Here is a 14,688-nt window from a genome sequence, read left to right on the forward strand (position 1 = left end):
CAGTGAGCTGTCTTACTAAGAAAGCTAAAGAAGTTATGCACTCAGGATTAGTAAGTCCATTCACAAAAATAACAGGACATTCTCAAACTTTTCTAGGGGATGAGTACGAACTTTCCAGAAGACAATTTGCCTGTACATCAAAAGCATCACAAAAGTGTTTAACTCTTGACCTAAAATTTCATTAGCAACTTATGAAAAATCAAAGGTGTGCAAAAGTTTTATATATAAAGAGGTTCAATGAAGCATTATATATGAGTAGTGAAAGGTCGGATAAAACCCAGACATTCCACAATGGGAGTCTGGTTAAATATTTAGATACTCAACTGATAAAACAGGTATAATTATTAAAAATCATGTTGAGAGTAACAGTATCAACAATAATAATAGCAGATACCATTTCTTAGGCTTTTTGCTAAGTGTTTTACATACTTTACCCTATTTGGTACTCACCACGATGCTACAAGGCATTGATTTTAAAAGCGAGAAAATAGGGGCTTAAAATATTTAGGTAACTTGCCGAAGTCACAAAGGTTGGAGGAGCCAAAATCATCATTCAAGTCCAAGTCTGCCTACTTCTGTATTTTACTACTTTCTTGCCTTCCACTTAAATACTATTAAAAAAAAAAAACTTCATGATATAATACTAGGGAAAAGCTGATGTAACAGGGAAGTGTGTATTGTGTAATCCCAATTGATAAATGAAGAATACATTTACAAATATATATCAGAAAGAAACATATCAAAATAAAAGAAGTAATTCTGAATGATGCGATTATTTTCTTCTTTGTTAATTTCTCAAGTCCAATTTTTCAATAATGAATTTATATTACTGTCAACATAAAAAAAATACTATTTAAAGTAAACCAAATCGAACCTTTTTCATTGCTCTGACAGATTATATAAATTAAATTATACACAATAAGCATACTAGCATTACCTTGTATATTCACATCAAAATCCAGCTCATCTTCACCTGCAATATTAGATGCTACACAAGTGTATCGTCCAGTGTCTGATATTTGAGTCTCCTTTATTTGCAGTGTCTGTCCATTCGCACCAATAGTAACATGGGCATCTGATTTAAGGGGCTGTGATTCAATTATAATAATGTTAGCATTAAGTATTCTAATAAATCCTCTAGACCATGCAGTTGATAGTTTTTATGATTCTTTAAAAAATAAAAATTTATGTTAAATACTCAAGACAACAATAATTTAATTTATTCTGAATAAACTGTTTTTGAGTAATGCTTCTATTTATTGAAAATTATAGGTCATATAGTTTACATGTGTGCCACATCTGGGTGGTACATTTATAAATTATTTATGATAAAAAAAAGTTCTTAGGTACCATAGCCATTTATCCATGTTGGAAAAAGATATTTCAGCTGACCCCACATTGTATTAAAAAAGTGTTTCTTCATAATGTTGTAGAAAATGCTAGAGTTTTTAAATGAAACGTTAAAAGGTATTAGCAGTCTGATTTGATCTAAAAACCACTATTGTGATTTTTTTACTTCATTTTACATCATTACTTCATAAATTAAAAAAAATTAACCTAGAGCTATTTATATTATGATGTTTTATTGATAACATTACCTACAATTTAATAGGACATTTCTCATCTTTGAAACATTTGTTTATACTAAATTCCCTCTTATTCCTTGAAGATTTTTAAGCTCTCTGATACTTTTCTCATCATTCTTGGTGATTTCAATACCCACATAGACAGTCATCTAATGCTCTGTTCTCTCAAGTCTCTAATGCTTTGACTCCTTCTCTTCCATTTTTTTTTGGTCCCCAACCCTCTCTCAGCCACTCAGTAGGACAATCACCCCTAGACCTTATAGTTACCAAAAATCGCATCTCTTCACAATCTCAGTTTCGAGATCTCACTTTCTGACTGCTACCTCTGTTAACTTTCTAACTCACTTCCTCTAGCATCCCAGCTCCCATAACTTTCTGGGCCCATGGGAGGACCCAAAATTCACTGCCTTTGCAATCTTTTCATTGTCACTCACTCTCCTCCTGATCTCCATTCCCTCCTGACCCAGAGAAGGTTCATTATGGCAATCACTCCTTGTGTAAATTTGTGTGAAAAATCAACTCCTTTGTCCCCTCTCCCTTTATTTTACTCTCTTGGCAAAACCCTAACCGTGGTTGATTCTAGTCTCGGTCCATTCTGAACATCCCTTGAGTACAGCAACTGTGTCCTTTCTCACATGCACCACCATCATTTGATTTCTTTCCACTGGATGATGTCTATCTGAACAGTGTAACTTCCCCATTTATAAAATTCTCACTAGACTGCAGCGTAACTCCACATTTTTCTACTTTCCTTTATAGCTGATGACTTTAATATATTTTCTACATTTGCTGTCTCCATTTCCTTCTATCTTTTCTTGAATCCTCCAGTAAGACTTTCACCATTTCTATGTGGCCAAAATGAGTTTGTCAAGGTCATCGCAATATCCATGTTGCTAAAGGTACTGGTCAATTCTGTCTTTATTTTACATGATCAGTGGCATTTGACACAGTTTAACTTGTCTTTATTTTGATAATTTTTCCCCCCTTATCTTTTGGGACACTTTACTCTCTGCCTCACAATCTCTAAATGTAGGAGTACCCTGAGGCTTCATCCTTGGACCGCTTCCCTTTCTACCTTAACTTAACTCTCCTAGTGATCTCATGCAAAATCTTGGACTCACCGTTGAGTCATGTCTTCCCCTCACATCTTGCTACCACTTTCATCCAAGCAACCACCACCTGTCTTCTGGACCACAGCAATAAATTCATTTCTGGAGCCTCTCTTTCTTCAATCAGTAAAAAAGCCAATGGAATCTTTTTAAAACCCTAAGTCACATATCACACTCTTGTGTTCAAAATTTTCCAGTGGCTTTCCATGAGGAGGAGGCCAGCTGATGGACACAGGCAGTATGATCTGACCCAACATCAGTCTTCTGCTCTAACCTTCCTGTGTTCCTATTGACGGCTGCACTCCAGCCAGACGCCTCGGAGCCTCTGCCCCTTGCTATTCTCTCTGGAATATTTCCCTTTCAGACTTATGTCTGCTTCCTTCAATTTTTTTGAGTTTCTGCTCAAGTATCACCTCATCAGCGAGGCCTTCCTTAGACAAATAGGAGATCACACTCCTCACACTTGCTATTCTTTGATTCTTCTTCCTGACTGAATTTTCTTCATACCATTTACCTTATCTGGCACATTCTATGTTTCTTGCTTAGTTTTTTCCTCCATATGAGCAGATATTTTTGTCCTTTTCTTTCAGAGCTGTATCACTTGCCCCTAAAACAGTGTCTGGCCAAGAGTATGTGCTCAGTAAATAATTTGAGATGCAAAGAAACATTATTAACATTGTATCATTTATATAAAAATAGCATAATTTAAATTTTCCATGCCAAAGAAAAACTTCAAAACATGAATAAATAAAACACCAAGATTCTATTAAAACGTATGGTGGCTAAAACTGTCAATATTTTTGGTGGATTTTTCTCAAAGATACTGTTTCACTCAAGTAGTGTTGCTTATCTGAGAAGTAAAACAGAAGAAAGGATATGGGAAATAAACAAAAATCAGTATTTTTTTGTATACATTTTAGGGGACCAATCCCAAACCTTAAAAAATTTAGCAGTTTGACTAAAGTACCCTAATTGGATCAATTTTGGAGACTGGGAGTGAAACCAATTTAACTGTTCATTATGAAAATTTAAAAAAATGCCTTATTCCTAGTACTATTCTAGACTTCACCCAATTTTTATGTGTATTTGTGTATATGTGTGCATGTGTACAAAATGCAAGGAAATGAAGAGATTTTAGTTAAAATTAAAAATAATAAGATTTCAAAGGGGAAAGGAATTATTTTTCCAAGCAAACTCATACAGAATTGACATTGTACCATCAAGTGTGCTTGTAGTAAGAAAAAGAACTGTAAACAGAACATGGTGGGAGTTCCATATTTTCCCTTTGACAATGGCTTCCAGATGAAACTTGCTTATTTTATAAGAGATACTTCTTTTTTCTTTTTTTCCTGGCCACCAGGATTGCAAAACCCATCTGTGATCTGAAAAAATAAAGCTGTATCTTTCTGCATTGTAAATCATGACTCTGACCTGAATTTCTACAACTGGAATGTGACTGACCATTTGGTTGACTATGTGTAAAACAGGACACGTATCAGCGTAGCTATGTCACATCTGTATTAAGCAGAGTATTAACAGCTATTTTGGTCTTAAAACACCAGCACGTATGCTTTTAAAACCTGTATGGAAGAGGATTAAGTTGAATGATAAGTAAGGGCTGTGGTCTGAAAGTCCGATTACATAACTGAAAGTTGTTTCTTTTATTTAAAGTTTTTCATTGCCCCTGGTTAACTGTATTGGGCACTTAATCATCACATTTAGCTTGCTTTCTTCATCTTGGAACATTAAAAATGTTACCCTTTATAAAAGTACTTAAAAGTGGTGAGAGGAAGGTCTGAATGAACTTAGTACCTGCATTGTACCTATTGTTCTAATCTGGCTCAGTACGGTTTTTGTTTCTTCTCCACAAAGTTTACTTAGACTGAAAAACGCAGAGCACAAAAACCATTCCCCAGTGGGAAGGTGGCTAGATTTCCATAGACAATTGCTCATGTGCAAAATAACAGTTCTTGAAATTTTTCAATGATGAAATAAGACTAAAACTGTTGAACACAGTTCAATTTTTTTGCAGTTTTATATTCCAGGTGCATGAGATTGCGCTAGTTTTAAGGTCAAATTGATTTTCTAAGTTATTTGTGTCAGGGTGTTTTTATTTTTTAATTTAGTTGCCTATTTCAGTCTATAAAAAAGCATCAGCAAATGAAAAATCTTGACTGGCCTGTCCATCCTTGTACCAGCTGAGGGAGGCAGAAGGAATCGCGTAGGCTTCACATTCCAAGGTCAGGGTGTTGTTTACTTTGATCTTCACTTCTTTAGGGGACAGACCTGGTCCCAAGAGGTCCCCTTTATTGATTAGGGGTGGAACTGCATAAACATGAACATTAAAACGCTAAACGTTGGTTCTTTTAAATACATGAAACGACATGGAAATCACACTGAAGATCACTTAACATGAGAACAAGGAAGTAACTCAGGCATTTTCTATGCTCTCCTTTCATCAAGGATTCAAGTTAGTATCTTATCAAAAGACAGTGTTCAGATACAGAACGTGAAGAAAAATACCCATGGTCCTTCACCATTATCATATGCCAATGAGGCTAAGGTCCTTCACAGAACAGTTGGTTTCATTTGTTCCAGGTCCCCTGACACAGTCTGAGTATAACCCATAAAATGTATTTTATAGTCAGTAAGGGGACTGATTCAAAGGACAAAAGATAATCAGATATTCCTTCTTTTTAAAAACAAAAACAAAACCCTGAAATGCAGTCTCTATAGATGGTAGCATTAGTTTTGTGTTGTTTTTGTTTTTTTTTTAGGTCAATGTACAGTGGGGGTCAGCCCAAAGTCACTGACAAACTCATCTCAGGCTGTTGAACAGAGCATATGTATTTAAGTTATGGTTTTGTGCACTGAAGTGCTTATATATGGCACAGACGGCAATTCAGAAGAAAATAACAGAGAAACCTAAGGAAGTGTCACTGACAAGTTCTCCAAAAGGTTAGTGAGCAGATTGAATGGGCTTTTCACATCTTTAAACAATTGGGGTCATGGGCACAATGCTTAATTCAACTCCCATCTTAACGAAGTGAGCTGCATAAACAATAAACTTTAATGATGAATATAAATAATTATGATCCCATAATGAAAAACAGAATTGGAAAAATTAGAAATCCGGAGAAAATAGGAAACACAGCATTCTTTCAGAACTTACTGTAGACCTTTACTTCGTAGTGCTTTATCATCTCTCCTGCCTCATTAGTGGCCACACAAGAGTATCTTCCAGCATTGTCCTCCTGTGCGTTCAGGATCTGCAGAGTCCTGCCTCCTGAAAAGCAACAGAACATCAAAGAATCTGAAGTCACAGTGGCAGCAGAGTATGCACAAACCACCAGGTTTTACTTCTTGCTGTTAACATATTTCTCTAGGCCAATTTTGTAATAGACCCAAGATAAACTGCAGTCTAGATGGGCATTACTTGGTGGGTGGAGACAGTCACTAAGTCCTCAACGGTCCTCTGTGGTAATCACTGTCATGCTCATTCTGACCCCCCTTGCCTCTCTGCACACTGTAACTAAGGTCTTCATTGTACTTTCTTCATAAACAGGTCTTCTGCCTTAGTCATTCTCTTCCTCTCCTCTACCTGGCCTGTTAGTAGAGATTGATCTTGCTAAAACATAGTTTTTATTATGGTACCTTTCTCCTTAAAAATCTTCAATGATTCTCAATTTAAAGTCTATTAACGTCAAAACTCTTAAATTCAGGCATTTGAAACATGATTTCAACATTCCTTCTTGATCTTATTTCCTGCCTGCCCCCGCCTCCCCCCACCGCCATACACACAGGTACGCACAATGTCCCCACCAAGAGGGAGGTGAGGCATCTCTTTATAATTACTTGTACGCAGGCCATTCTTACTTTCAACTCTCCCCATATTAGTCATCCTGATGGATCTGAAATCTCTCCTAACTCATTCCCAACCAACAAAATTCTGTAACTTTAAGGTCTGGTTCAAGTTCTGGCTATGACAAAGCATTTCCTGACCATTTCAGACAACAGTGGCCATTCCTTCTTTTGAATTCTTATAAAACTTATCACTACCTCATTTATCATACCCTGTGACTATTCATGATCCATGATTATTCATGGATTCATGTTGTTAATTAACTTTCATACATATTATCTCTCCTCCACAGAACATTATAAATTTCTTAAAGCCAGTGATCATGCTTTTATATCCTTTCAATTTTCACACATATTGCCAGGCATTAAAGAGAAATAAATAAACTCTCTCAACCTAAATACTAACTCTCCTTTCAAGGTTCAATTCAACCAGAAATGCATTTCTACACTGTTTGGCATTCCACATTATATTTTAGCAATTAATTGCACTGGAGTATTGATTTGTTTGCTTTTATTTAAATATTCTATTGGTTTTTCAAAAAGCAATTTTATGTACTGTAGATTGTAAGACAGAAAATAATTTCCCCCAAAATAGCAACAGCAAACACTACCAATAACATAATTCCTTTTACAAAAATAACTAATGATTCTGTTTTTCTGCAAAAGTAGATGGCACAAATGCATCTTGGGCATCTGCAGTAAGTGAATTACCTGGAAGAATACGGATGTTTCGGTTGGATTCTAAAGGAGTTCCATTCTTAAACCAGGTGATGGTGGCCGGAGGATAAGAATAAGCCTCGCAGACCAAAGATGTGGGGCTGTTAAGGATAACAGTGACATCTTCAGGGCTGCCATCACTATCGACACCAGCAATTGTAGGAGATACTGAAAAAGATTCAAAATATGATCAAAGAAATACATTTGGGAATAGCTTTGTGCATTTCTAAATTTCCATAGTACTTCGTGTAATTCCATTTCCTAACAATTACAGAAAACAACTGATTATTGTTCTCATTCTATACAAAGCAGTGGGAACCTCAAAAAGCTCACAGAGTAATGGAGAAGACAACTCATAAAAAGGAATCAGAACAGAATGGAGTAAAGGCAACAATGAGAATTTTGGTGCAGGATACAGGAGGCGGCAGAATATCCAGTCTAACCTGAGGTGTGGGGCGTGAGGACTCTTACCAGAGAAGGCCTCCTCAAGAAGCAGATTTTGAAGTAAGCCTCAAAGGATTGGAGGTGGTCAGAAGGTGAAAGAAGGGAGACTAGTGGCAAGAGGAAGCATACTGGGAGCAAAGAAGTGTAAACAATGAGAGGCAAGCAGGAAACAGAGAGGATGGATTCAAGGGGGTCAATATTGGAAGCAAGTGTAACACAGACAGGACATCTGTTTCAGAGAAGATAATGAGGGCCTGAACTAGAGCACTGGAGGAAGGCATAGAGAGGAAGGACTAAGTAAAGACTCAGGATGTCAATTGGTGGGACTAAGATGACAGAATTTAGGAGGTCAGGAAACCAAAGGCAAAGATAACTTTCAGCTTTCTTGCCTGGGAACGAAGCTAGGTAAACTGCACTGAAGCAACATAAATAGAAAATATGGAAATATTTGCTCCTCTAGGAAGGGAAGATGGTTTGCTCAGTTCTGAATATCTTGAACTTTAAGTATCTGTGAGAATTTCAGGTATAGATGCCCAACAAGCAATTGTATACAGAAATCTGAACCTTGGGAGAAAGATGTGGGTTGCAGATCTAAAAAGGCTTCAGTCGATAGTAGATGATAATTGAATCTCTGGGAATTAAGTTAATATCTGATCAAAATATCGAGAGTAAAATGAGCAGTCAAGTAAGGACACAATATGAGGGGACTTAATGTTGAAGAGATGGATTAAATAAATGACCATAATGGAGGGAGAAAGGGACAACCAAGGTGTGCAAGGATAACGGGAACAGCGCTTGTCCAGCAGAAAGTGACACACGGTGTCCAGACATTTAGATAAGGACTGAAAACTATTTGTTGGGTCTGACAACAGGGTAGTCCTTGCCACAGCAGTGTCAAGAACGGTGTGGACGGAAGCCTGTTTTTAGCTGGACAAGAAGTACAGACAGAGAGGGGTGACTACTTCAAGTGACGGAGACAGCAGAAGGCGAAGCTGCGGGGAAGGCAGATGGCGGGAACGGCTAACATATCAAAGAAGGCAGTAAGATACGAGGTCAAGGGCAGAAGCAGTAACTGAAGAAAAAGGATAACTCATCCTTTGGAAAAAGAAAGAGTAAAGACACTGAATTATGGCTGGGTAAATTGGAAGGTGCAAATACACACACTTAAATAGCCTCAAATTTATTAAGTTGGTGGAAAAGAAGGCTTTGATTGAGACCCCTCGTCTTCAATGAATGAGAGAAAAGACAAGAAATAAACAACTAGGAAGGAGGTAGGAGGAGGAGGAGGAGGAAGAGACACAGTCAGACAGCATGACTTGAGACACTTGGCATAAAGAATAAATGATCTCCACTGGAGAGAGTCCCCCAGGGAGTGGCTCGCTTTTGGGAAGTCAGATTTCAATTACTGCCAGGAGCTGGAAAGAGTTTTAAATCAGGTTTCCAGAGGACAGGGCTAGGATTTGGACATGAGCCAATATTGGAAGGTCAATCAGTGCTGGGAGGAGGGAGGCATGAGGAACTTAGAGCTCTAAGAGGAGCAACAGGCTGCGGGAGAGGAGAGGAAATCCAGGGCTGGGCATGTGCCTCCCATACACTGATGGGCATGCAGAAAAGACAGGCATGTTAGGAGAAAACTGGCTCATGAACTCTCATTCATTCTTATCCATGTATCTGTTCTTCAGTGCTATGTTAGGTGCTGGGGCTAAATCCTTTTCAAGATAAAAATGGTTCTGCCTCGGAGAGTTTAGTTTTATATAATTATTATTTATATATACTATTCACTTGACACTTTATCCATTATTTTGACTTAACTTTTCTTGCCTCTGTATCTCTTCTACTCAATTAGACTGTAAGCTGCCTGAGGACTGTGTCCTGAATGGGAGTTTCTGTGTATGGCACCGTGTATTCCCCAAAATAGTCTAGCCAATAACTATCAAAACAAACAAACAAATAAAAAATTTCAAAACTGTAAAATAGATAAACAAGATTATACTGTATAGCACAGGGAAATACACACAAGATCTTACGGTAACTCACAGAGAAAAAAATGTGACAATGAATATATGTATGTTATGTAGAACTGAGAAATTGTGCTCTACACTGGAATTTGACACAACATTGTAAAATGATTATAAATCAATAAAAAAATTTTTAAAAATTGCAAAAATCTGCATACTCAAATAAAGGTGCGTTGATATTAGTAATCAAATGCAATACATTTAGGTGGTACATTTTAAATTTCTAACATGAACAGAAATTAGGATTCTACTTTAACATCATTCTTGAGACATAAGTGTAACTTTAATGCTGTAGGAATTAAATGTATAGTTATTTCATCATTCCTAGTCCATTTTTTTCAGGTTATAGATTTCATTGCTCTCAAAGGGCTTGATATTCAAATGCACAAATTAATCTGTGTTAAATCAGAAGGAAATCATGTGAGGTTTAAAACCTATACTTGTGATCTCAGTCTCCATTTTGACCTAGGACTTTTCACAGCTCATTCACTGATTGAATATAGAATTTACACATTGTATCTTAATTTCAAGGGGAGGGAACTTTTCTGGGAAAAAGAACTATTCATTAGATGGTAACAGATCTAAATTTACATTTCCCAGGCAATGTATCTGCACAGTAGTACCCTTCAACTTTCTTTAAGATTTTTTAGGTACGAGTGAGTTAGCAAATGACATAGATAAACACACATAAAGACAGATGAGCAGCATATTATGTGAAGAAAAAGAAAATCTAAGGTTGTTGCTCATTCCAGTGGAAACAGATGTTCCGCTCACAGCACTGCTACACAGGTTGGCATAGAAAAGAAGGGGAGATGTGTTTTAAGACAGAGGAAAGCGTACTTCTAAAATAAACTCATTTTAATGTTGCTTTATTTTAACCGTTCAACCTCACCAGGGATCATGCTAATTCACCATCACTCACAGGCAAGCATAAAACTGGGTGTGCTTGTCTGTATCTATTCTTCCTCATCACAGCTCACAACGCAGAGTTTAGTATGGACAACTACCAATCACGGCAGAGTCCCACAGAGAAAGGCTACAGTATCTCAGATTGAGCCCCTTTCACTGGTGACCTGCTTCTCTCTGAGTAGCAGGTATTTATCCTTTACTACTGCTTATTTAGTGTCCTTCTTGTTCATAGTTGTGTCCCTAGCACAAAACACGGTACCTGGAACGTAGCAGGTGTGCCAAATGGAATGAATGAATGCATGAATTAGTTAATGAAGGAAAACCAGCAAATGTACACAAGCACTGATCCTTCTTAAATAATGAAATTCTATGGTAGAAATATTAAGTAAACAGAAAAAGAAGAGAGTTTAGCTTTTTGCCGTGGCTGATTCTTTAAGATTTGAAGCGATGCTTATACCTACCCAGCACATTAAGACTGAAAGTTTTGCTCTTGTCACCAGCTGTATTAGAAGCCAAACATGTGTATCTTCCAGTGTGTGACACTTGGGCATTGGTAATTTGAAGCAAACGGCCACCAGACATAAGGTGATGGGTGTCATCTTCTTTGAGGAGCTGCCCTTCTTTGTGCCATGTGATTTCTGGCACTGGGTTCCCTGTAACAGAAAGCCATTTCTGAGAGTTGGCCAGTAATCACGTCTCTAGCTGATAACTAAAAGAATGCATTTTCACTCATTTGCCTTTTTAAATATTCCATTTCTAAAACAATGCAGTCATTATTCATTCATTTTAAAATAAACTTGCAAACATAACTGAATTTATAATCATCATCATCATCACGCTATGATTTTAAAAATCTATAAGTGAAATAATTCTAAATTAGTCTTTGGGTTTAACTGAATTTATACCATACCTTAGACTATTACAATTAAATATTTTTTAAAAAACGGAGCATGCATTTTTACCAAAACTATTACTTATGAATACCTTTGCATTCATATTCAAATTTTAAAGATGATTTTACATTTTTGAGAGAAAGCTGTAAAAAAGTATCTGTTAATCAACAATTAATTAAATAATTCAACAAGCAGCTATTTTGAGTTTAGACCAGGATTCTAGCATATAGACAGGTAGACAGAGATACAGTAATTATTCCTCTAATATTTATAGCCTAAAGAAAAAAGATCTTTCACATTTAACATGGGACTTTTGTTAAATATTAGGTTTTAAATTGCTCAATTAAAAAAAAAAATTAAAACCATAAAAAAGCAAATTCTATTAGGAAAGAGGGCTAGGATGAGATTATATTAAAACTGAAAGGCTCAACCCTACTGGCTGTGGAGCCTTTTTACGCAATGGTCTCACCTGAGAAGGAAAGCAAATTCACAGGACCACCCAACTGCTGAGGACAGCACACAGTTCTACCAATAAGGAAGCCAGACCAGAGAATCCAGGTAACCACAGAGCCTATCCTACAGTTGCACTTGGGCAGGGAACAAAGCTAGCAGCCCTCTCCAACTGTTCCCAGCCAACGGCACCCCCTGCCCTGACCTCACAGCTCAGGCAGTGGCCTCACCCAAACAGAGACTCTGATAGAAAGCTTCACCTGCCCAAGGATGCGACCAGATGACCTGTCTAGAATATCAAGCTGAACTGAGTGGTGAAGGACTATCTCTGCTGGAGCACACCTGTAAAGTCTGGAAGAGGAGACCTTTTACTCAAATGTGCAAATACGAATGTAAGAAATCAGGCAAACATCACACTATCACAGGGAAGTATTACAGCTCCAATAACTGACCCTAAAAAAATGGTTATCTATGGACTGCCTGACAATGAAGTCAGAATAATCCTCTCAAAGAAGTTTAGTGAACAAAATTAGGAAACAATACAGGAACAAAATGAGAAGTTCAACAAAGAAATAGAAACCATAACCGAAATCCAGGACACAAACAAATCCTAGAGGTGAAGAATAAAATAACTGAACTAAAGATTTCAAAAGAGAGCTTCAACTTCAGACTTGACCAAGCAAAAAAGAGAATCAGTGAACAAGAAGATGGTTCATTTGAAATTATCCAATCAGAGGATTATGGGCATCACAGAAGGAGAAAAGAATGAGAAAGGAACAGAAAGTATATTTATAGCATTAGTGTCTGAAAATTTTCCAAAGGACATCCAGATTCATGAGGTCCCAAAGATCCCGAATAGGTTGAACTAGAAAAAGGGCTACAATAAAACATACTATAAAATAATTTTTAAAGTAGCAAGAGGAAAACAACACACCACATACAAGGAAATCTTCCTAAGAGAATAGGCAGATTTCTCAAAAGAAATTTTAAAGTGTAGGAAAGAATGGGATGATACATTCTAAATATTGAAAGAAAAAAAAAAAAAACCTGTCAACCTAGAATACTATAGCTGGCAAATACAAATGAGAGAGAGAGATTTTCCCAAAAAGCTAAGGGAGTTCATCACCACTACTCTTGTCTTACAAGAAGTGCTAAATGACATCCTCAAGTGGAAACAAAAGGATGCTAATTAACATTGTAAAAACACATAAATGTATGTGCAAAGCTCACTGGTAATGGTAAATACGTAGCCAAAGTCATATTCTCTAACATTATAATGATGATGTGTAATTCACTCGCAGCTCTAGTTTAAAAAAAGTATAAAAATAACCATAACTATAATAATTTGTTATTAGATACACAACATGAAAATATGTAAATTATAACATGAATAACAAAAGATATGAGGGGAATGGAAGTCAAAGTATAAAATTTATGTATTCTATTGAGGGTAAGTTATCAGCTTAAAACAGGATGTTATACATATAAAATACTTTATGTTAACCTTATGGTAACCACAAAGGAAAAAATTTGTAGTAGTTACAAAGAAAGTCAGAATAAAGCAGTCAAAGCATACCACTAAAAAAGTCAACAATTTACAAAAGAAGAGCAAAATAAGAAGTAAGGAACAAAGGATGGACAAAACAATAAAAAAAAAAAATCAAGAAAATGGCAATAGTAAGTCCTCACCTATCAGTAATTACTTCAAATGTAAATGAATTAAATTCTCCAATCAAAAGACACAGAATGGCTGAATCAATTTTTTAAAAATCCCACAATACACCGCTTATAAGAGACTCATTTTAGCTTTAAAGACACACACAGAGTGAGAGTAAAGAATGTAAAAAGATTTTCAAGTAAATGTAATCAAAAGAAAGCAGGGGCAGCTACACTTATTATATCAGCCCAGACCTAAAAATTGTCAAAAGAGACAATGACAAGGGAGTAAATCTATCAGAAAGATATAATAATTGTAAATGCTTATGCACCCAACATTGGAGCACCTAAATATATAAAGCAAATACTAACATAGCTAAAAGGAGAAATAAACAGCAACAAAATAATAGTTGGGGATTTTAATACCCCACTCTCAATAACAGATAGATCAGCTAGTCAGAGAACCACTAACAAAACAAGAATTTGAAAAATACCACAGACCCAATATACCTAACAGACATATACAGAACATTCTATCCCACAAAAGCAGAATACATATTCTTCTCAAGCACACAGAGAATATTTTCTAGGATAGACCACAAAATGTCTTAGCAAATTTAAGATGACTGAAATCATATCAAATGTCTTTTTAGAACTCAATAACAAGGAGAGAGCTGGAAAACACACAAATATAAGGAAATGAAACAGCATCATCTTAAACAATCAATGGATCATACAACATCGAAAGGGAAGTAAAAAAGTATCTTGAGACAAATGAAAATGGAAACACAACACACCAAAACTTATGAGATGCAGCAAAAGCAGTTTTAGGAGGGACATTTATACTGATAAATGCATACATCAAGGAAAGAAGATCTTAAATAAATAATCTAACATTACACATCAAGGAACTAGGGGGAAAAGAATAGAGTAAGCCCAGAGGAAGCAGAAGGAAGAAAATAATAAAGGTTAGAGCAGAAATAAATGAAATTGAGTACAAGAAAACAATACAAAAAATTAGTAAAATTAAGAATTAGAATTTTGA

At 36.3% G+C, this 14,688-nt stretch overlaps 1 protein-coding gene across 5 annotated transcripts in view; it reads right to left on the reverse strand.

The window, feature by feature from the left end:
• Positions 1 to 14,688, reverse strand: part of HMCN1 (hemicentin 1) — a 399,451-nt gene that overhangs the window by 99,111 nt on the left and 285,652 nt on the right. For all 5 annotated transcript variants that reach the window (XM_064477196.1, XM_031438568.2, XM_064477197.1 and 2 more), the window contains 5 exons: positions 11,106 to 11,297; positions 7,268 to 7,441; positions 5,868 to 5,981; positions 4,875 to 5,020; positions 938 to 1,088 (listed from right to left, as the gene is read on the reverse strand). In XM_064477196.1, the coding sequence (XP_064333266.1) occupies positions 938 to 1,088; positions 4,875 to 5,020; positions 5,868 to 5,981; positions 7,268 to 7,441; positions 11,106 to 11,297 (777 nt within the window). The remainder of the gene's footprint in view (positions 1 to 937; positions 1,089 to 4,874; positions 5,021 to 5,867; positions 5,982 to 7,267; positions 7,442 to 11,105; positions 11,298 to 14,688) is intronic.

Source organism: Camelus dromedarius, chromosome 21 (genome assembly GCF_036321535.1).
Source record: "Camelus dromedarius isolate mCamDro1 chromosome 21, mCamDro1.pat, whole genome shotgun sequence".
Lineage (NCBI taxonomy): Eukaryota > Metazoa > Chordata > Mammalia > Artiodactyla > Camelidae > Camelus > Camelus dromedarius.